General features: G+C 39.1%; 1 protein-coding gene across 5 annotated transcripts in view; it reads left to right on the top strand.

The window, feature by feature from the left end:
* Nucleotides 1-19,654, top strand: part of NBAS (NBAS subunit of NRZ tethering complex) — a gene marked incomplete at its 5' end in the record, with an annotated part of 273,478 nt that overhangs the window by 38,445 nt on the left and 215,379 nt on the right. For all 5 annotated transcript variants that reach the window (XM_080914068.1, XM_080914069.1, XM_080914070.1 and 2 more), the window contains 6 exons: nt 2,868-2,996; nt 10,110-10,173; nt 14,231-14,424; nt 15,484-15,741; nt 16,686-16,811; nt 18,018-18,169. In XM_080914068.1, the coding sequence (XP_080770194.1) occupies nt 2,868-2,996; nt 10,110-10,173; nt 14,231-14,424; nt 15,484-15,741; nt 16,686-16,811; nt 18,018-18,169 (923 nt within the window). The remainder of the gene's footprint in view (nt 1-2,867; nt 2,997-10,109; nt 10,174-14,230; nt 14,425-15,483; nt 15,742-16,685; nt 16,812-18,017; nt 18,170-19,654) is intronic.

The following is a 19,654-nucleotide window of genomic DNA, read 5'->3' on the forward strand; positions in this document are numbered from 1 at the left end:
AGGAGGTGTGAGTCTGTATGGTTCGTACCAAGAGAGCGAAGAGACCACTTCTCTTTATGGTCACACCACCTGGGAGCTCCAGCCATGTGCTGTTTTGTCCATGCTGCTGGTTTTCTCATCAGGTAGAGTTTGCTCTTGTTCATTCTGTCAGAATTCTCTGTGCTTGAGCAACGCAGAGAGAAGCAAACAGTTAATTTCATTGTATTTTGATATTGCATTGCGACACACTGTCCCCAAATCCGTAATGTGTCTGGGCTTTGAGGAAACACATTTGAATTTAGTTTTCTAAACTTAGTGCTTTCCAGAAAATATCGTAATGTTATGTGTGTTATCTTATTTATACCTAGACATTTCTATTTGTAGCCTGTAGATTTTTAGTGTTGTAATTTCAGAGCTGTTGGGGCTTAGGGAGAACCTGAGGATTTCTTCCTATCGAGAACAAAGTCTAACTAGCAGGTAATTTCACATGATCTCACAGGAGGCCCTGTGACTGGCGTGATAGTATCTGTTTTCTTTATTAAGAAGTTGAAGCCTCAAGACCTGCTCAGTACACTTAGCCAGACATGACAGATTCAGGCTTGTTCTTAGAAGAACTTTGGAAGGTGGTAGTTTTTATTTCTTTGGCTGTGGAGGAATGCTGGACAGTTGAAGAAATAGAAAGCAAGGTGTGTTGCACTCAAGAGGAGCCAAGACCACAACTTACATCCAAGACCCTGGAGCAATGGTCTTCTCCACCCTTATAGAAAATGACTGTTGTAGATAATACAACTGTTGGACAGTGGTTATATTTTCTTTTAAGATGTATTCTGAGGCAAGCGGATTGTTTAATGTTCTAGCCCCATCTTGGGCTAGAAAGGAAGACCTGTCTCACGAATGAAAAATAAACCAAACCTTTCTTGTAACTATAAATGTTTTTAAAATGATCTGCCTTTTTCTTTGCAGCCATTCAACTACTCTTTGGTTCATTTTTTTCTTATTTGCTTGTCAGACTTTAAATCAGTGGCTGTCACATTGTAGACACCCAGTTGATGTGTGATGGTGGCTGTTAGTGATCTCTTAATTTCTTTGTGTGTGAACAATAGGACCAGTAACTAGTAGCTGGGTTTCAGTTTGTTTTGTTGGTATGTATGCATGATGTATGTATAAGATGTGCACCTGTATGTGTACATGTTTGTGTTGTACATGTTCTTGTACTCATTCCATGCTCATGTATAGAGGTCAGAGGACAGCAGTGGGGTCAGTCCTTGTCTTCTGACTTGTTTTACGAAAGGATCTTGTTATTCACCACTGTGTAAGCCATGTTGGCTGGCCCAGAGACTCCCCCAAGCTTGCTGCAGGAGCCTGGGACTGCAGATGCATTCTACCATGCCTGGTGTATAGGTGGGCTCTGGTGTTCAGACTCAGATCCTTAACCCTGTGTGGTAAGCATCTTTCCCCACTGTGCCTATATCTCCTATAACTCTAATGACCAGCGCTGTTTGTGCTCCATGTGCCTTAATACTGTAATAATGGCCAGACTTAGTCATATTCTTGAGTGGAACTAGCTTGGAGATATTTTTTCCCAATACTTTGTTTCTTCTTCATACTTTTATTGAAGATGGCTGTCACTTAGTTTGAAAGATGCCTTTTACCCTCCCTCTCCCCTCTATTCTGCCCTCCCTTCTTCTCCCCTTCATTTTATATTCTTTATTCTAAATTATATTATATTAAGATATATAAACTTAAAAGAACAACCACTTGGAGTCAAATTAGTGTGTCATAGATGCTTGCCAAGGCTTGGATTCTTCACATCTGCCCATCTTCCTGAGGGCATGGATTTGTGCTTTATTTACAGCTGCCATCAGAGTGTAAAACCAGAACATGGCATGCAGTATTTATTGTCCAATATGTGATATTTAGTAAGTGCTTGTCGAATGTTAGAGGAGCTTCACTTAGAAAATTACATTTTATTGATTTGACATTTCTTTCTTTAAGAATATGTAGAAATTCAGATCATTTTGAATGCATTCAGTGGTATTTTGTAGATTTATTTTAAGATGGCTTATATGGTTGAGGGGAGTAGGCAGTAGGCAGTGTTTACAGGCTCCATAGATCCATATAGGTGATAAGCAGCTGACGAAAGTGGGTGGTTTTAGGCCAATTTCAGTACAACACTCTACTAACACCACAGCGCTCCCTTGTCATAAGGAAGACTGAGACTTATTACAGTTTTGAATGAAGGCACAAGTCCTACTTTAGATATTGTTGCCAGTACCAGAAGCCTTTAATTAGTGTTTTTAACTTAGAGAAGATCCAATGGACATTTGTGCAGGTACTTTAATGTAAGTGGGAAGGTACTTAAAATTGTGTTGAGCCAACTGTTGGTTAATGTCCTTGTGAAATAGCTTTATTGAAATCTTATAGTCACCCTTTAGTGATTTTCTGCTTCTTATTATAGTCACAGGATTGTACAACCACCTCAGTCCCAGTTTTAAAAACAGTTTTTTTTCACCTTGAAAAAAAAAGCACATACCCCTTAATCATTCCTCCCAAGTATGAGTGTCTGTTTCCAAGAACCTATAATCTGTGAACACAGAAGTATAACATTGAGAAATCTTGGTGATTGGTCTGGGAATACATTTCTGGTGCTTGCTCATGTGGGTCTGGCGTAGAATATAAACTGTTAACACTGTAAAGTAGGCAAGGGACTTGCCAAAGCAACAGTGCTGTCCCTCATGTTGTGACTCAGTGATCTCTGTGTGACATTGGCAGTCCTCCGCTGCTCATGATGACATATAAGAGGTAAACTTGCCAAGCACTGGTTTGCTTTTGAAGCTCTCTCTATCCACAAGTCTTTTGTGCTTACCACACACACTGTTCCTGTACAGGATGGAATCTTCAAGATGAGCCTTTCTCCTGACGGCAGCCTCCTTGCGGCAATTCACTTCTCAGGGAAGCTGAGCGTCTGGGCTATCCCGTCTCTGAAGCAACAAGGCATCTGGAGTCAGGATGAGCAGGTGTGTCTGCTGGGCGAGTCACTGTAGGGGCTGTGGACTGGCAGTAGTAATCTCATGTTGTTGATGTTTTTCTGAACTATACAGCTATTATCAATTCTCATCTTTCCAAACCCATTGCAGCCTTAAGTCAGAATATAACACCAACCAATAAGGTCAAGAAAGAGCAGCCTGTGTGCAGTGCTAGCTGGTCAGGTGTACTCTGCACACAAGTAGATCCCAAGGCACTCGTTCTCCAATGCTAAAGATAAAAGGAAAATGGAGATTATAACATCTCATCAACAAGAACAACAACCCCAAACCAAAAACACCCCCTAAACAACAACACAAAGCCAAAAAATAACCCCAACAACAACAGCCCCAAATCAAAAACACCTCCCAAGCAAAACCAACCAACCAAACCGCTCTCCAAAAAAAAAAAAAAAAAAAAAAATCCCCTCAAAAAACCCCAAACAAAACATGTTTTTAAAAATTTTTTGAGTATAAATGCTAAAAGGATTACTTCTTTCCCAGAGTCTTTAGCTCCCATAAATATAGCTTTACTTGCTTAGGGTCTGAAGGCAGATGGCTTCTGTCCCTACAAGGGACATGAAGAAAGGTGGGACATTTTTATCTTTTAATATCTTGAGATAACAAGTTTTTTTTTTTTTAAATTAAACAACTTTATTTTTTAGAAAACAGATAAATGTACAGATTTTAAAAGTATTTTTGCATAAAGCTATATATTTTTGTCAGTATTTGATTTTTTTAAAGGTTTAATAGTAGAGATAATAAGTTTTAAGATTAGCTGATTTTGTTCTTTAGTAACAGGTAGACTCAGCCATTTTAATTTATATTCATAATGGAATTATAAATTAAAGTTATAATTTAAATGTATAAGGGAAAAGTAGGGAGCAATGCATTATGGCAGAGTGGAGATTTATTATTATCGTTCTTTAAAATGTATTCATGTTCTTTAGATGTATTCCTTTTCTTTTATGTGTATGAACATTTTGTTTTTAACTGCTTATATGAGTATGCACTGTGTGCATGCTTGATGCGCACAGAGGGAAAACTGGGCATGTGGATCTGGAACTGGAATTAAGGATGGTTATGAACCACCACATGGGTGCTGGGAACCTGGTCCTCTGCAAGACCAACAAGTGCTCTTAAAACAGCGGAGCCACCTGTGCAGTCCCTAGTTTTGTATTTTTGTCATAGAGCTTTGCGGTGTAGTCCTGGTGGGCCTGGTTCATGCTGGGTAGACCAGGCTGAACTTGAACCTTTAGTGGTCGCTTTCTCTGTTTCTTGCAGGCATGAGCCACCATGTCTATGGTTTACTACCTCATTTTTATTTTATCAATATGCAACTTTAAAATTTCCCAGCATTCCTACTGGCCATCCTTCAGTTTAATGTGGAGTCTACATGCCTACCACTCTCTCTCTCACTCCACGTGCAGATGCTCCTGAGCATAAAACCCAGGAGATGTATTAATAGGGCACGTTCTCCTGTTCTGACACCATATCTAAGTAGTGATTGCTCCTTAAGGGGCTCAGTGCTATAGTTGTATGTGTTAGACATAGAGTCTCCATTAGGCTGCTGACTAGCAGCAGGGGTATGGCTTAATCTGATCAATACATATGACGTGCAGTTTATTTCCTGAGACAGAATAGCAAGTTTGTCTTTGTATTATTTAGACAGTCTCCGTAGGCAGTGTGTTTTCCCTGTCTGTATGTGGTAGTAAAGTGTTCATTTTCTTTCACTTGGGAGGTTCGTGGTCTCTTCATATTTGGAAGTATCTTTTTTTTTTCTTAAATCTTTCTTTAAGATTTATTTATTTATTTATTTATTTATTTATTTAATGTATATGAGTATACTGTAGCTGTCTTTAGACACCAGATCTTTTTACAGAGGGCATCAGATCTTATTACAGATGATTGTGAGCCACTATATGGTTGCTGGGATTTGAACTTAAGATCTCTCGAAGAACAGTCAGTGAGTGCTCTTAACCACTCAGCCATCTCTCCAGCCCCCAGTATCTTTTTAAATGGTGTGCTTTTCAACAGTGAGGGTACCTCAGTTTTCTATTTCCCTTCATTATATTCTGTCATGTAATAGAATTATTGGCCAACTTCTGAAGTACCCTTAATATTCCATTGACAATCTCAAATATATAGTGCATTTGCTACTAATGGTAAAATTGATCAATGTGCTTTTGATGTTTGTTGAGATTCTGAACGGCCTTCTTTGCTTTTTGAACTCTATATGACATGTGCTCATTATTATTTGTCAGTAAAAGTCATTATGATTAATTACTCTTTAATATTATTTAATAATTAGTTTTTTTAAAAAATTGAAAATACTTTTTCTTTTTCATACAATATATTCCGATGACAGTTTTTCCTTTTTCAATTTCTTCCAGATCCTAGTTAGGTAGGGTTTAATAGTAGTTTACTAGAACTTAGAATTTACTTAAAATCCTTAAAATCTGGGAATGAGTAAATGCATTTATCTTTGTAACTTTAAATATGTAGTTAAGTAAAATAAAGGGGCAGGGAGGACAAGATTTTTAAAATGGAGAAGTGTATAGAAGAGAGGAGTTGAGGCAGGCAGTTCTTGTCTAGCAAGCGAGCCTTTAAACCACAGAAACCCCCAGCACTGGTGAGGGAGTTAGGTAGCTGCTGCCACATCCCAGCTGTTAGACATTTACTCCTATGGCTTCAACTCTGTGCTCCCCAAACAGTCCTGAGGTTGAACACGAGTTTCTAGCCTGTGAGTCAGACAGACGCCTCCTTACTCTCATGGGTATTGTTTCTATTGGTAAGAGTTTACACATGTACATACCTGTTTCTTGTCATGTGTGCTATGTGTTCTGTTAACAGTTTGTACGTGTTTAGTTACATGCTAGTTTCTTATGTGTGTTGTGTCTATTATTAACAGCTTGCATGTTTAATTGGCCGCCACTTTCTTTTGCCTTGGTTGGCATGGTTTCCATTGAATACCTAAGTAAACAAGAAATGTAAGGACTTGTGTTCACACAACTGAAAACCAAGACGTGTTGGCTCTCACAGTGGACTTTGTGCAGGTTGTAATGTCCTTTGCTGAGGGAGCAGGGCTTAGCCAAGCCCAACCCTGCATCAGTTGCCATCCTTTTGATGCCCACATCCTCTTGTGTGAGAGTTTTGCTACAGCTATCCACTCCACCCCTGAGACTACCACTGGCTTTCTCTTCTAAAGAGATTTTGGTTCAAATTTAGAAACAATGAAAACATTTTTTATTTATTTTCTTTAAAATTCTGTTGTCAAAGGGCAAAAGTGCTTTTCTGTCATGGGGTTGAGCCTGGTCAGTCTATATGTTTGCTTCTTGGGCTCTTGGTGACCTGCTTTTATCGACTCCTTTGTACTGTGTGTGTCATTCTATCACAGATATTCACGTGAGGCTGGAGCTCTTCATACACTCTGGATTTTCAGAATATTTGTCTAGGACGAGTAGGGCTTGGGAGCATGAAGGGCCTGGGTACAGAATTCTGAAACATTTATAAAGTTACTCACTGATACTTGGTGAGTACTTAACTCTGTGTTTATGCACCAGGTAGGCAGTAGGGATGACGTTGGGATCTGTCTCTCTCACTATGATGTTCACGCTCTCACATTAGCCAGCACATCCAGCAGGCTTCTATGTTCACAATATTTGTCCCCTTCTTACTTTGGCAACATTCTGTTATTAAAAAGGTCAGATTTATGTGCGATAAGTTAAAAAAAACCCAATTCACCTTCCTGGTTGTGCTGTTTTACATTAGGTTGTCATCCTACATTCTTTAAATGCTTGGGGACACATCTTGATTGCTTCTGGATTGAACACCGATTTCATTACTGCCCCTGAGATGTGCCTTACTCTTGACTACTTGTTGGTCTATACGTACTAGGTAGCACAGTAAATAACTGACCAAGTCTCTCCGGGGTCAACACTTAGCTGTGTTACAGAAATCTTGAAGACTTGGGACACTGCTTAGAACAAGGTGAAGGAGGTAACTTCTGTGAAGTGTGAGCAGATGCCCACGTCAGAGTCACCTGTGTCATGGGAAGAGGTCACACTATGTTGTGTGTTTTATTTTGGGACTTAACTTATGTAGTACTAAAACCTGGTGCACTATAGTGAATGCAGGAAGGCTTAGCTTTAACTGTTCCGTAAAATGGAATAGCTTGTTTCTCTAACCATGGTAACCTCATTATACGATCATGATGTTGAATCTCTGCTTGGCTCTGCAGTAAGCAATATGGTAGGTGTCACTGTGCCCTTAAGATATTTATATTCTTGCCAAGACAATTATACAGAAAAAGGTAACATTTTAATATTAAAAGGAAAAGCTTGGGGAGAGGCTTGTGTTTGTAGTGTTAGAGAGAATTCTTGGAAATAAATTTGCACATTGAGGTTTGACTTTTTACAGAGCAGTTTGGCTTAAAACAACTTTATTTAGTAAAAAGTAATTTTATTCCCATTTTAATACATGTAAAATATTGCAAAAAGAAATTAACATGCAATCTCTATGTGTTGGAATCAAGATTCCATCCTCTTTTTAGAATATTCACTAATGGTGTTTGCATTTAGAAGTACTGACATGTGTTTGGGCAAATGAGGAGCTAGTGTCTGAGACTAATGTACTCAAGGGAGGAATAGCACCTTGTAGCCTGTCTGGGTGGCACATGGCCATGTGCAGCTCATTATGCAGACAGTTAAAAATGTGCAAATGTAGTAGCAATCCGGGAGAGGCACAATCCTGTCATTTACCGGATGTATGAGCATGTGTGTGCAAAGTCACTGGACGTCTTTAAAGAGAAAGCCCATGTTCTGACAAGCACTGGGACAGAGGGATTTTTCTCTTTTCACTAGCACTTATCAAGTGAGCCTGCGCCAGCTGGCAGGGCAGGGCTCCCCTCTCCTGTGGCTGTGCTAGGGAAGGAATGGATGGACCACTGGATGAATTAATAGTTGCTTTATGGAGGTATTACCATACTGTCTGAGAAGAAAACAGCGTTACTTCTGCCCTGCACTCCGTTATGTTATAGTCCTTTACCAAAATTGTGGATTCAGCTTACTTGGGGCTTTCTTTATGCAATTTACCGCTTTATTAGTTTGTATAATGTACTTTGTGTGATTGAGTATTTTCTCTGTGAAGACTAATGATTAGAGATAGTTATGGGAGTGCCTAGTCTGATTTACTTTGTATCCAGTTTTAAGTTGATTAAATGCTTTTGCTTTCATTGTCAGTGTGAAACATCCATCTGGCTGGAAATCTGTGTGTTGAATTTGTTCATGTCTAGAAGAGAGCAAAATTGTTTCAATAACTTTCATTTCAAACATTTCCCATATGTTATGCTTATATCTTTACATCTTGTTTTTGGTCTTAATTTTTCTTTGAAGTTTTATTACTTTCTGACCTGTACTTCTGTGTGGGTGTAGAAGTGAAATAGAAGCTTATCTTTTCCATTTTAATTTTATTTCTCTCTGATACAGAGTAGGCGTTAGATTAATTTTGTTAAATGGCGAATCAATGAAGGGCACATGGGAGGCCGGCAGCTTAAGTGACTAGTCTTGGTAGACCCACAGCTGTTTTCACAGCTTCACCGAACTGTGGGCTCCGGAGACTCAGCACTGGGTACAGCTCACTTGTAGCTCTACCGTGTGCTTGGCATAGTAATGACTAATAAGTATTGTACACTGAATACACATTGGAAATATTGCTGCTCTTTGGTGGGAAGCTGAGACTGATTCTAGTGGTCAAAAAAGCCAGGAAATATTTACTTATTCCTTTATTTATATCCCAAATGCTAAACACCCCACCCGGGCACATCAAGTCTCCACCAGATTAGGTGCATCCTCCCCCACTGAGGCCAGACAGGCAGCCATGGAGGCTGAGCTGTGCACCTGCTACATATGTGCCAGGGGCCTTGGTCCAGCCCATGTAGGTTCTTTGGTTGGTGGCTCAGTCTCAGAGAGCTTCCAGAGCTCCAGGTTAGTTGACTCTGTTGTTCTTCCTGTGGGGTTCCCATTCTCTTCAGGGCCTTCAATCCTTCCCCCAACCCTTCCATTAGAATCTCAGATGTAGACACACACAGGAAAGATAATTCTGGATCTAAGAAAACATTCATTTAGTTGATTATGACAGTTAAGCCTGTCTATAAAGAAAATGTGATTGTGTTCCTAGGAGAACATCTGTCTGGGCCACTGCTGCCCTGAAAAGTGCTATGTATTTGCCTTTTGAAGACACAACATAGAAAGAGATATGGGACAGAAAGGTGTGACTTTTCACCTCACTGGTGTGTTTACACAAGTGTCACAAAGACACCTGTATAACAAAAGATACGTCAGTAAGAGAAAAGCACAGTGAGTTTTGTTAATCAATGGCTTTCTCTTGCATGCGTGGGAGGAAAAAAATGTGCTGTATTTGGAAAGAAAAAAATAATTGGTTTTCTGTTCTCAAACAGGTGTTGTTAGCAGATTGAGGAACGCCTTGTTTGTTTTTAATTCTCTCTTTTGCTGGTTTTTGTTAGTAGTTCTAGGATCTTATTCTCAAGCCTCAGAGTAAGTCAGTTCCTCTGCTGCCCAACATTGGGTGTCAGAAACTGTGGGAATGGAATAAGGATCACAGCCAAGCTGAAATGTGATTGGACAACGAGGTTGTCATCTAGAAGGAAGAGAAGTGATTGACCACGAGGGACCCCAGCAGTTCTGTCTGTTATCCTTTGTGGCCTTTCTGTAAGCGTCTCCTCCATAGCTGTGCCTGGCTGTGCTTCCTTGTAGGCTGTGAGCATCTTGAGGGCTGCTTCTCTCAGGGTCTGTGATGGTGTCTGCGCACAGCGGAACAGACCCTGCTCTTGTGTGGGGTGTAGCTTTCGTTTGTCTCAGTTCCCAACTTTTGGTCCTATCGTCTGTGTGCATGTTGACTACATGTTCCTGCCTGTGACCGTTAAGTTCAGTGTCATTTGTTCCCACAAACTTGACACTGAGGAGATCAAGGGAAAGTATTGTTGCTGTATTTTCTTAAATTGTAAAAATGTTATAGGTCTTGGTGAGCTTTTCATAGTTTTCTTAGCATGTTTGACTCACAAAGTTATGTGCATATCTTTGTATTTAGCCAGGCTACGATGAGCTTAATCCTGACTGGAGGTTGTCTTCTGAGAAGAGAAAGAAAGTAAAAGGTGAGTAGGGTGTAAGAAATAATCATTACAGCTCTACAGGAGTCCGCTTATTGCTTATGTGGTCTTTAAATATAAAAAGGGTCTAGAGTCTCTTGTTTTATTTGAACAACCAGGGAATCTCAGCAAGGCAGTAGATGACATGCTTTATTTTGTTTTTATTTTTTCTTTTATGGTTTTTGTTTGTTCGGCAGTGTTATAGGACTTTCTATTTAAAATTTTATACATTTCTAAATTTGAAATAATTTGTTTTTTAAATAAGCAGATATCTCTTTTGGGTAATGAGGAATGAGGAAAATCAAGATTTACTGTTAAGTGAAAGTTGTTGTTTAAATAATAGATTAAAACAAAATTAAAAAATGAGAGATCCTTTGTTTTTTTTTTAAGCCTTATGGCCTTAGATATACGATTTTTTTTATGTCCTATTAAATTTGGTTGCTAAGTACTTTATTAAGAACTAAAAAAAAAAAAAAAAGAAAAAAAGGAAAGAAAAGGAACTTCAGTTTATAGTTTTCTCTTTTGTTGATCCTTCCTGTAGTTTCTTACTAGGGTAATTCTGGTGTGATGGGTCATGTCTGCTCCTGTTCTTGTCCTTTCAGTATTCAGCACTATTTGGGGGATCCTGATGTTTAAAGTCCGTTCCTCTCCTGGGTTGGTGCCTTTGAAGTTGTCAGACTCACTACTGCTTCAGCCTTCTCGTGCAGTGTAGGCCTACTGCAAAGGCCTTTGCCCTCTTGGTTTAGGATTAGCAGGTCAGATGAGTGTAGGAACCTGTCCACTGCCTCTCAGATTTCCACCTTTGCGCAGGACAGGTTTCCAACATTCTGTCATAATCATCTGGATTTCGGTGGAGTCTGTCGTAATGCCCATCCCATTAGTTCTCGTGTGATTGCTGGGGTCTTCTTTGTCCTTCTTCCCGCTAATTTGGCTAAGGGTTTGTCAATTTCATCTTTTCAAAGAACCAATTCTTGTTTCTTTGATTTTGATTCTTGTATCGTTCTTTTAGTCTGAACTTCATCAATTCCACATCTTTGTTAACCCTTAATCTGATGATTTTGCATACTTGAGATCCCTCTTGAGTTTTAAATGTAAAAGCCCATAGCTATAAACTTTCCTTTTAATAAACCCATCTGTGATGGGTACCAACAATTCTGAAAAGTTGTACTTTCATTTTTATGTGATTCTAGAAATTAAAAAAAAACCATTTCTTTCTGATTTCTTTAGTGGCATGCTTATCCTTCAAGAATGTTCAGTCTCTGGATTTTGTAGTTTCTCTCTTGGTATTAAATTCTACCTTTACTCTACTATGATCCAATACAACCAAGAGATGATTGTTATTTTTTTGTTTTACTTTTGGTAACATTTACTTTATGACCTAAAATGTAATCTATTTTGAAGAAAGCTGCACGGGCTACTGTGAAGAATGCATGTTCCAAAACTGTTAGATAAAATGATTTTGGATGTCCCTTTAGTCTGTTTGATAATGGTGAGGTTTGGCTCAAGTTTTATGTTCTATTGTTTTGAAAGGGTGTGTCTAGATGATTTCTACTGAGTAGAGAGAGGTATTACAGTGGTACACGGTTGAATCTCGGACTGTCTCATTTGTTTATTGTCTAACAGTTTATGAAATTGTGTTCACTAATGTTCAGTTTATGTACTTATAATTGTTATGTATTGTGCATATTCCATTTATTAATATGTAGTAACCTTTAAAAAAAATCTCTTTGGGGCTGGAGAGATGGCTCTGACTGCTCTTCCAGAGGTCCTGAGTTCAATTCCCAGCAACCACATGGTGGTTCACAATCATCTGTAATGGGATCCCATGCCCTCTTCTGGTGTGTCTGAAGAGAGTGTACATAAAATAAATAAAATTAAAAAAATTATTTTTGACTAATTTTGTCTTTATCAGATATGAGTGTAGCGACTGTTGCTTGTTTTAGATTATATCAACTTTCAACCTTTTAATACCAGTCTGTGTGGCTGTGCCAGTGAGATGTGTCTTGTAGACAACCAAATGATGCCTCTTATTTTTAAGTCCAATCAGCTACTGAGTTTTTAATTGGAAACTTAAGACCATTTATCATTAGTGTTGTTATTAATAGGGTGTGTTGATTTGTGTGATTTTGTTGGTTGTTTACCTGTTTGGTTCAGCTAGTGTTGTTTTTTTTCTTTCAATCCTTGTTAATTTCAGAGGTTTACTTAGACATGGTTGGTTCTTTCTCTTTTGTTCTTCTCTTTCTCTCATAAAATTTATTCTTTCCTATGCATGTATGTGTAAGTACCTCTTCTGCAGTGCTGGCGTGGTAGCAAGGACGTTTTTCAATAAAGATGACTTTATTGGCCTTTTCGTTGGTAGTTACATGGTAGGGCCTCACATACTCTGTTATCCCATTCTTTCTGTTTTATTCTGTTGAGAGGTCGGACATGACTTTGTGTTTTGACTTTTGAGAGTGTGGAGTTTTTTCTCTTGGGACTTTTTAATAGTTTGCTTTTTAGCTGTAGCATCTTGAGTAGAATTGTGTCATGGAGCAGGCGGGATGCTTTCTGTTGTACTTGATGGACGAGTTTCTTTACCTCTACTTTCTGCCTCATGGATGTTTGTGTCCTGTTGCGTCACCATTTCCTAGAGTTCTTGGATGTTGTCATGCTTGCTTGTTTTCTGTTTCGTGTTTGTTTTTTTACGGATGCCTAGATGTAGCATTTGGTTCTTCCAGATGCTGGGAACGTAAGTCCCAGATGCAGGCATGCATCTAGAAACTCTGAATTTAACAAATTGCCTGTGGTTTCTCTTCAAAGAAATATGTTATGGTTTCTTCTTTTTAATTGTAATAATGAGCTGTTTTCAGTTTTAACTAATTTAAACTTTTTCTTTTTGAGTTTACATTTGCTTTCAATTCTGTGATTTACTGTGAAGGCATCATTAAGCTATATCATATCCATTGTAGAATAATTACTGTTTGAGAAAAAGTGCAATGAAATTATAACAAAATATCACGACATTTTCCTTTAAATCCCTCAGTTTGATGAACCATAATTCATTGTAGCTTCAAATTTTTTAGTTGGTCTTGAATTTTTTTCTCCGTTAGTTAAATGTTTAGGAGCATGTCAGACCTGGAAGTTGTTATTTTTTAAATATTATATATTTTTAATTACTAAATATCTGTCTGAAAATGATATAGTACATTTTCTTAGAGCTTTTATAATGTATATGTGAGATTTATACACATCTACTTTTTAGCTTACTATCCTGAAACTTGTTTTTTATCTCTTTCTTGGGTATATAATTATTTTTTTAAAAATTTATTTATTTATTATATGTAAGTACACTGTCACTGTCTTCAGACACACCAGAAGAGGGCATCAGATCTCATTACAGATGCTTGTGAGCCACTATGTGGTTTCTGGGATTTGAACTCAGGACCTGTGGAAGAACAGTCAGTGCTCTTAACCGCCGAGCCATCTTTTCAGCCCTAATTGTGTTTTTATTTTAAGTTTTTAGTGTTTACTTTTTGTTTTAGGTACATTGCTGTTTTGTCTGCATATATGTTTGTGTGAGGTGTCAGACCCCCTGGAACTGGAGTCTTAGGCAGCTGTAAAGCGCCATGTATGCACTGGGTGTTGTGGCTCCTCTGCAGAAGTGGACCGTGCTCTCAGCTGCCGAGGCTTCTCTCTCTCCACCCCTCACTATGTTTTTGATATCCCCCTATTCATTTAGTTTCAAAGGCAGAGTCTTACAAATCCTAACCAAGAGCTCCCACAGTGAACTCTATTTATAGTCTTCTGTGTGTCATTGTTTTGAGGAAGAGGACCTAAATTTACTTACTTTTCTCCTTTCATAGATTTGGATTGTTGCCACTTAGGCAGACTTTGAACTGCTGTGCCTTTCTATCTTTACCTGAGTAAGAATTTGAATGATGGATTTAGTTTTACTTTTTTCCCATTTTAAAAGCATCTTTGAGGCCCTCTAAATATGAAATAACTTGGATTTTAAAGTATTGCATTAAATATTTTGCTTTTAAATCACTTCTCCAAATGTATTTGAATTTTCTTTTCCTATTAGATAAAGAGTCCTTTTATCCATTGATTGATGTCAATTGGTGGGCAGATGGCGCAGTGACCTTGGCTCGATGCTCTGGTGCATTAACTGTTTCATCAGCAAAAAGTCTGAAGAATTTACTGGGAAAATCCTGTGAATGGTTTGAGCCATCTCCTCAGGTCACTGCAACCCATGATGGGGGATTCTTAAGTTTGGAGGTGAGGTTTCTCCCTGTGAGAGTAAATGTACACTGTGTTAAGAATCTGTCTGTTTGTCTTTATTTGTATATGTGATGTACTTCTGTGTTTAAACATAGGTCTGTTATCGAAATAAAATATTAAGTATAATATGAAATATCCCATCATCCATGAGTTAAATATATTAAATTGATAAGAGAATAAAAACATTTATAGCTGTTTTTTTTCCTTAAAAGATTTTGTCTTTGCTGGACTCGATCAGTTTCTCTTTCTTTTGTTTTTTTCTTCTAGATGAGCCATTTGAAAATGTAGAATGCTGTCATTACTTCTTGGTTAAGAACTACTTCATGTTTATATTAGTATTTACTGAAAGTGTGGTGACCTAAACTTTTTTTTTCTTCTTTTAGAAAAAGCTTTTGTCACAATGAAAGAGTTGAAAGTAAAGGCTGTTTTTATTTATTTTATTTATTTTTTTCAGCTGTGTTAAGTCATTTAGAGTTCTCATTTAGGTCTTCCAAGAGTACAGTCCTATGTAGTTTTACTTCTGCAGGTATAGTGACAGGCATTCGTTTGTCAGAAGTCTATCTTCCAGTCAAGGATCTCCCTTACAGAAAGCGACAGTTTAAACTCCAAGCCAATTCCGTCAAGTCTGAATGAAAGTTATCTTTGGCAGCCAGGCTCTCAACATTTGTGGAGCTGGCGGACTGTTTCCAAGGGACACCAGAGGTCTTTTCCTGGCAAGGGAAATAAATACCTTCCTGTTGCTTTCTAAATTGTCTTCTTGCTTTTCCACATTAATTACAGACATATTAATAGCTAAAGAAATTCACATTTTTACCCTTTTCATTTCTGTAAAATAACTGCAGATATCTACACGAATGGCCTTTGGCTTTAAAAGTTTGAAAGTCACATGGCTGTGTATGTCTTAGGTCTTTGATTTGCTTTGTTTCCTTTGGATCCATTGCGCATGACATGTAATGAATCAACCCAGAGTATAATTAAAATATTTTTTATTAGCTCTTAAAATAAATCTGTCTCTGGTTTCTTATCGTTAATTTTACATCTCCCTTTTCAATTTAGTGTGAAATTAAACTTGCCCCCAAACGATCTCGAGTGGAGACGAGGGCTGGTGAAGAAGATGAAGGTGAAGCGGATTCTGACTCGGATCATGAAACCTCTGCCAAGGCTCGCTATTTTGGATACATCAAGCAAGGCCTTTACTTAGTGACAGAGATGGAGAGGTTTGCACCTCCTCGGAAACGGCCTCGAACCATCACAAAGAACTATCGCCTTGTGAGTCTGCGCTCCACAACTCCAGAGGAGCTTTATCAGAGAAAGGTGAGTGGCCCTGCCGCCTCCAGCTATTTAGAAGGGGAAAGAAAGAAATTAAAAGAGGGCATGTTGGCTCCCTGACGTGTTAAAAGCTCAATTCTGTAAGCTTTCAGAATAATGTCCTCCTTCTGAGTAATTACAAGGCAGTGTATAGAGAACTCAGAGGCTGGAAGATAGCCTGAGGATAAAGCAGCAGGACCAGAATTCAGATGTGGGCATGCAGCCCTGCAGTAACTCGGTCCTCTGAAAGTGAGCTCTGAGTTCAAGTTAAAGACCTTGCCTTGATGTAAAAGGTAGAAAGCAACTGAAGAAGATGTTTATCCAGTTTTGGCCTACAACTTTGTGTGTGTGTGTGTGTGTGTGTGTGTGTGTGTGTGTGTTTTATGATGTTCCATGATGCTCGCTTGAAGGCTAGAGAGAAACTTGCAGGAGTCCTTTTCTTCTGTCAGTGGTGAGATTCAGGTTGTCTGCTGGGCATCAAGGACCTTTACCCACTGAACCATCTTGCAGCCTGAGGCTTTGGCTACCTGCTGTGCGCCTGCAGCTGTTTATCTTTTGTGTACTTAAGGACAGATCTTTACTAGACTACAGACAGCAAGGGAAGACCTTAGCATCTGCTTTGAAGCCTGTGTGCCCAACACTGCTTCTTAGGGCTATTTGCTATGCTCTGCAATATTTTGAATGAGCATTGGCTCGAGCCAGACTGCAGCCTGACTCTAGTCTAAGTTTTTGCCATTGTTTGAGTGTGTAAAAGAGAACGTTTCTTCATATTTGTTACAGTGTTAAAGGAATTGTTGATTTAGCTGCTCCTCAGAATGTCTGTGAGCTTCTGATGACACTCTGCGTGTGTGTTCATAACTTGGTGCACAGGCCAGGCGAGTCTTGGTTCTTCCTCTCATCAGAATGGCCTCATGGGTAATCCATAATTCATCTCTGTTTCCTTGACAAAGATTGAAAGTGAAGAGTATGAAGAAGCCTTGTGTTTGGCTCACACCTACGGCCTGGATACCGACCTTGTCTATCAGAGACAGTGGAGGAAGTCAGCTGTCAACATTGCTTCAATTCAGAATTATTTGGTATGTATAAATAGTTGTGGTAACGTGATAAAATGTATATTCATGGATTATCTTTTGTTTCTGGAGAATTTCCCACTGCTAATATTTGTGTAGGTAAAGAAGTGCTTTCTTTGACAAACTGTTACAACCTCTTGCTTCTGCTGCAGGATTTTGATGGTAAAGATTCTGCATGTACACTTTCTGATAATCCAGCCATCTCTCTGATTATTTTCACTGTTGCATCTCTCTGCATTCACATTGGTCAGGGCCTGCTGAAGAACACTAGCAGAGATTACAAATAAATCAGTGAAGAGAAGTTGAAGGAATACCTTCAGACAAAGAAGAGAATGCCCCTCCCCTGGCCTCTGTGAGAGTGTTCCCCCACCCACCCACTCACTTCCTCCCACCTCCCTGCCCTGGAATTCCCCTATACTGAGGTATTGAATCTTTACAGGGTCAAAGGCCATCTTCCACTACATATGTGGTTGGAGTCATGGGTCTTTCCATGTGTACTCTTTGATTGATGGTTTAGTCTCTGGGAGCTCTGGGTGGTCTGGTTGGATAATGTTGTTCTTCCAATGGGGTTGAAAATCCCTTCAGTCCTTTTTCTAACTCTTTCATTGGGGACCTCATTCTCAGTTCAGTGGTTGGTTGAGAGCATCTGACTCTGTGTTTGTCTTGATCTGGCAGAGCCTCTCAGGAGACAGCTGTATCAGGATCCTGTCAGCATGTATCTTGGCATCTGCAGTATTGTCTGGGTTTGGTGACTGTACATGGGATGGATCCCTGGGTGGAGAGTCTCTGGATGGCCTTTCCTTCAGTCTCTGCTCCATACTTTGTCTATATTTCCTCCTGTGCAAGAGAGAGAATTAGATAGAGATAGAGGTAGAGGTAGAAGTAGTGATAGAGAGAGAGAAAAAACATGAAGTTGATTCAGTAGGGATATTAGCATCTGGGAGGAACTGTGGTTAGGAAAGAATATGATCAAAATATATTGTATGAAAACTTAAACAAATAAAACCTGAAAATAAAATTCTGTGGAGCCACATCTTCCGTATCCAGAGTCTGTGAGCAACGGTAAAGCGAGTTAGCAATTTGTAAGGACCAAGTCCTTTAATGGCTGATGCCTTCTGTCTAGTTATAATTCTGGAAAGTGATCATCAGGTTTTATAAGGTGTACTCCATTCTTAAATGCCTCTGTTTATTTATTTATTTATTTGTATGTAGAGTAAAATCAAGAAGAGGTCTTGGGTTCTCCATGAGTGTTTGGAGAGAGTTCCTGAGAACGTGGATGCTGCCAAGGAACTGCTGCAGTACGGCTTGAAAGGCACAGACCTGGAGGCTCTCGTCATCATAGGGAAGGGTGCGGATGATGGCAGGTTGGTTTTGGAAGTTTGCACTCACTGCAAAAGTCTCTTGGAGAAAGCTGAGGCTGCAGCACTGGGCCAGGTAGACACTGAGCCTGTTGAAGCTTTTGCAGTTGACTGGTGCTGTCTCCCTTTAGTTAAGTATATCTGTAGGCAATGGTTTGATGCTGAGGCACACCGGGTCTTCTCAGGCTTATTACATGATAGGGCTCCATGGCACTAAGAACCTGTAGGGTCACACTCAGTATCTTTTGGGCATATTTGACTTACTTGACTTGTCTGGGTTTGGTGGCTACATATGCTATAGATCCTCAGTTGGGGCAGTCTCTGGATGGCCTTTGAAAGAGAAATTCTTACACAATTTTAGTGAGACTGTAAATTAATGTGACCATCATGGAAAATGAAATGTAGGTTCCTCAAGATATTAAAAAGAGAAAAACCTTGTGATCCAAGGATTCTGTTAATGTATATTTATAAGAAGGAAATGAAAATGTTTTATTAAGGAGATAAATGTATACCTGAATTTAAAACAGCTAAGACACAGAAGTTAAGACAGAATCAATGATGCTGTCCAACAACAAATAAACATATAAGTAAAATGCAACACATTCACACAGTTGAATAGTAGAATCATTATTTTGCATATAAAACCACAAGGTTGGGGCCTAGAAAAATGGCTCAATGTTTCAAAACACTTGTTGCTGTTTCAGAGGCCCCCGAGTTTGGTTGTCAGCATCTACACTGTGCACCTCACAACTGCTTTTGCTCTAGTTCTAGGGGACCCGATTTCCAGGTACATATGTGTGCACACATGTAAAGTAGATAAATCTTGAAATAAGCAAACAAAACATTTACTGCTCTTGTAGAAGTTCTAGGCTTGTTTCCCGGATTCCCTGGGACTTACAATTGCCTGTAACTTCAGTTCTATTGATCTTCCTCTGTCTTTTGGCCTCTGTGGGTACCACAGTGATCATGGTGCATACACATGATGCACACACTTATACATACACATAAAAATCAAATAAACCTTGAAAAGCAGGTACAAATTCTTATTCTTTACAACAATATAAATGGACGTGAATGCCAGTCACAAGGCATTGTAACGTAAATGAAGTTATATGTGGACTTACTTCAGATGTGCAATCTGAGAAAGCCAACGTCTTTTAGCCAGTGAGCAAAACAGTGGCTACCAGAGCTGAGGAAGGGCAAAGGAGAGGAGATGAGAGGTTGTTTGAGAGGCACAGAGTCCCAGCCAGGTTTATGGGATGAATGCTGTGGTCATACTGTACTGTATGGGTCAGAGGAAATACAGTGATATTGAATGTTCTATCACAAATACGAAAATGTGTCACATGATGTAGAAAGGTACTCTGAACTGAAGTTCCCTAAAAGCTGCACATCGACCAAATAGAACTTCCTGTGATTGTGCAAGGTAGAATAGAGCAGATCACAAACCAAAATTATCTTGGCCTGTCTTTGGTCCCCATAAAAGACAGT

Source organism: Micromys minutus, assembly GCF_963924665.1.
Source record: "Micromys minutus genome assembly, chromosome: 1".
Classification (NCBI taxonomy): Eukaryota; Metazoa; Chordata; class Mammalia; order Rodentia; family Muridae; genus Micromys; species Micromys minutus.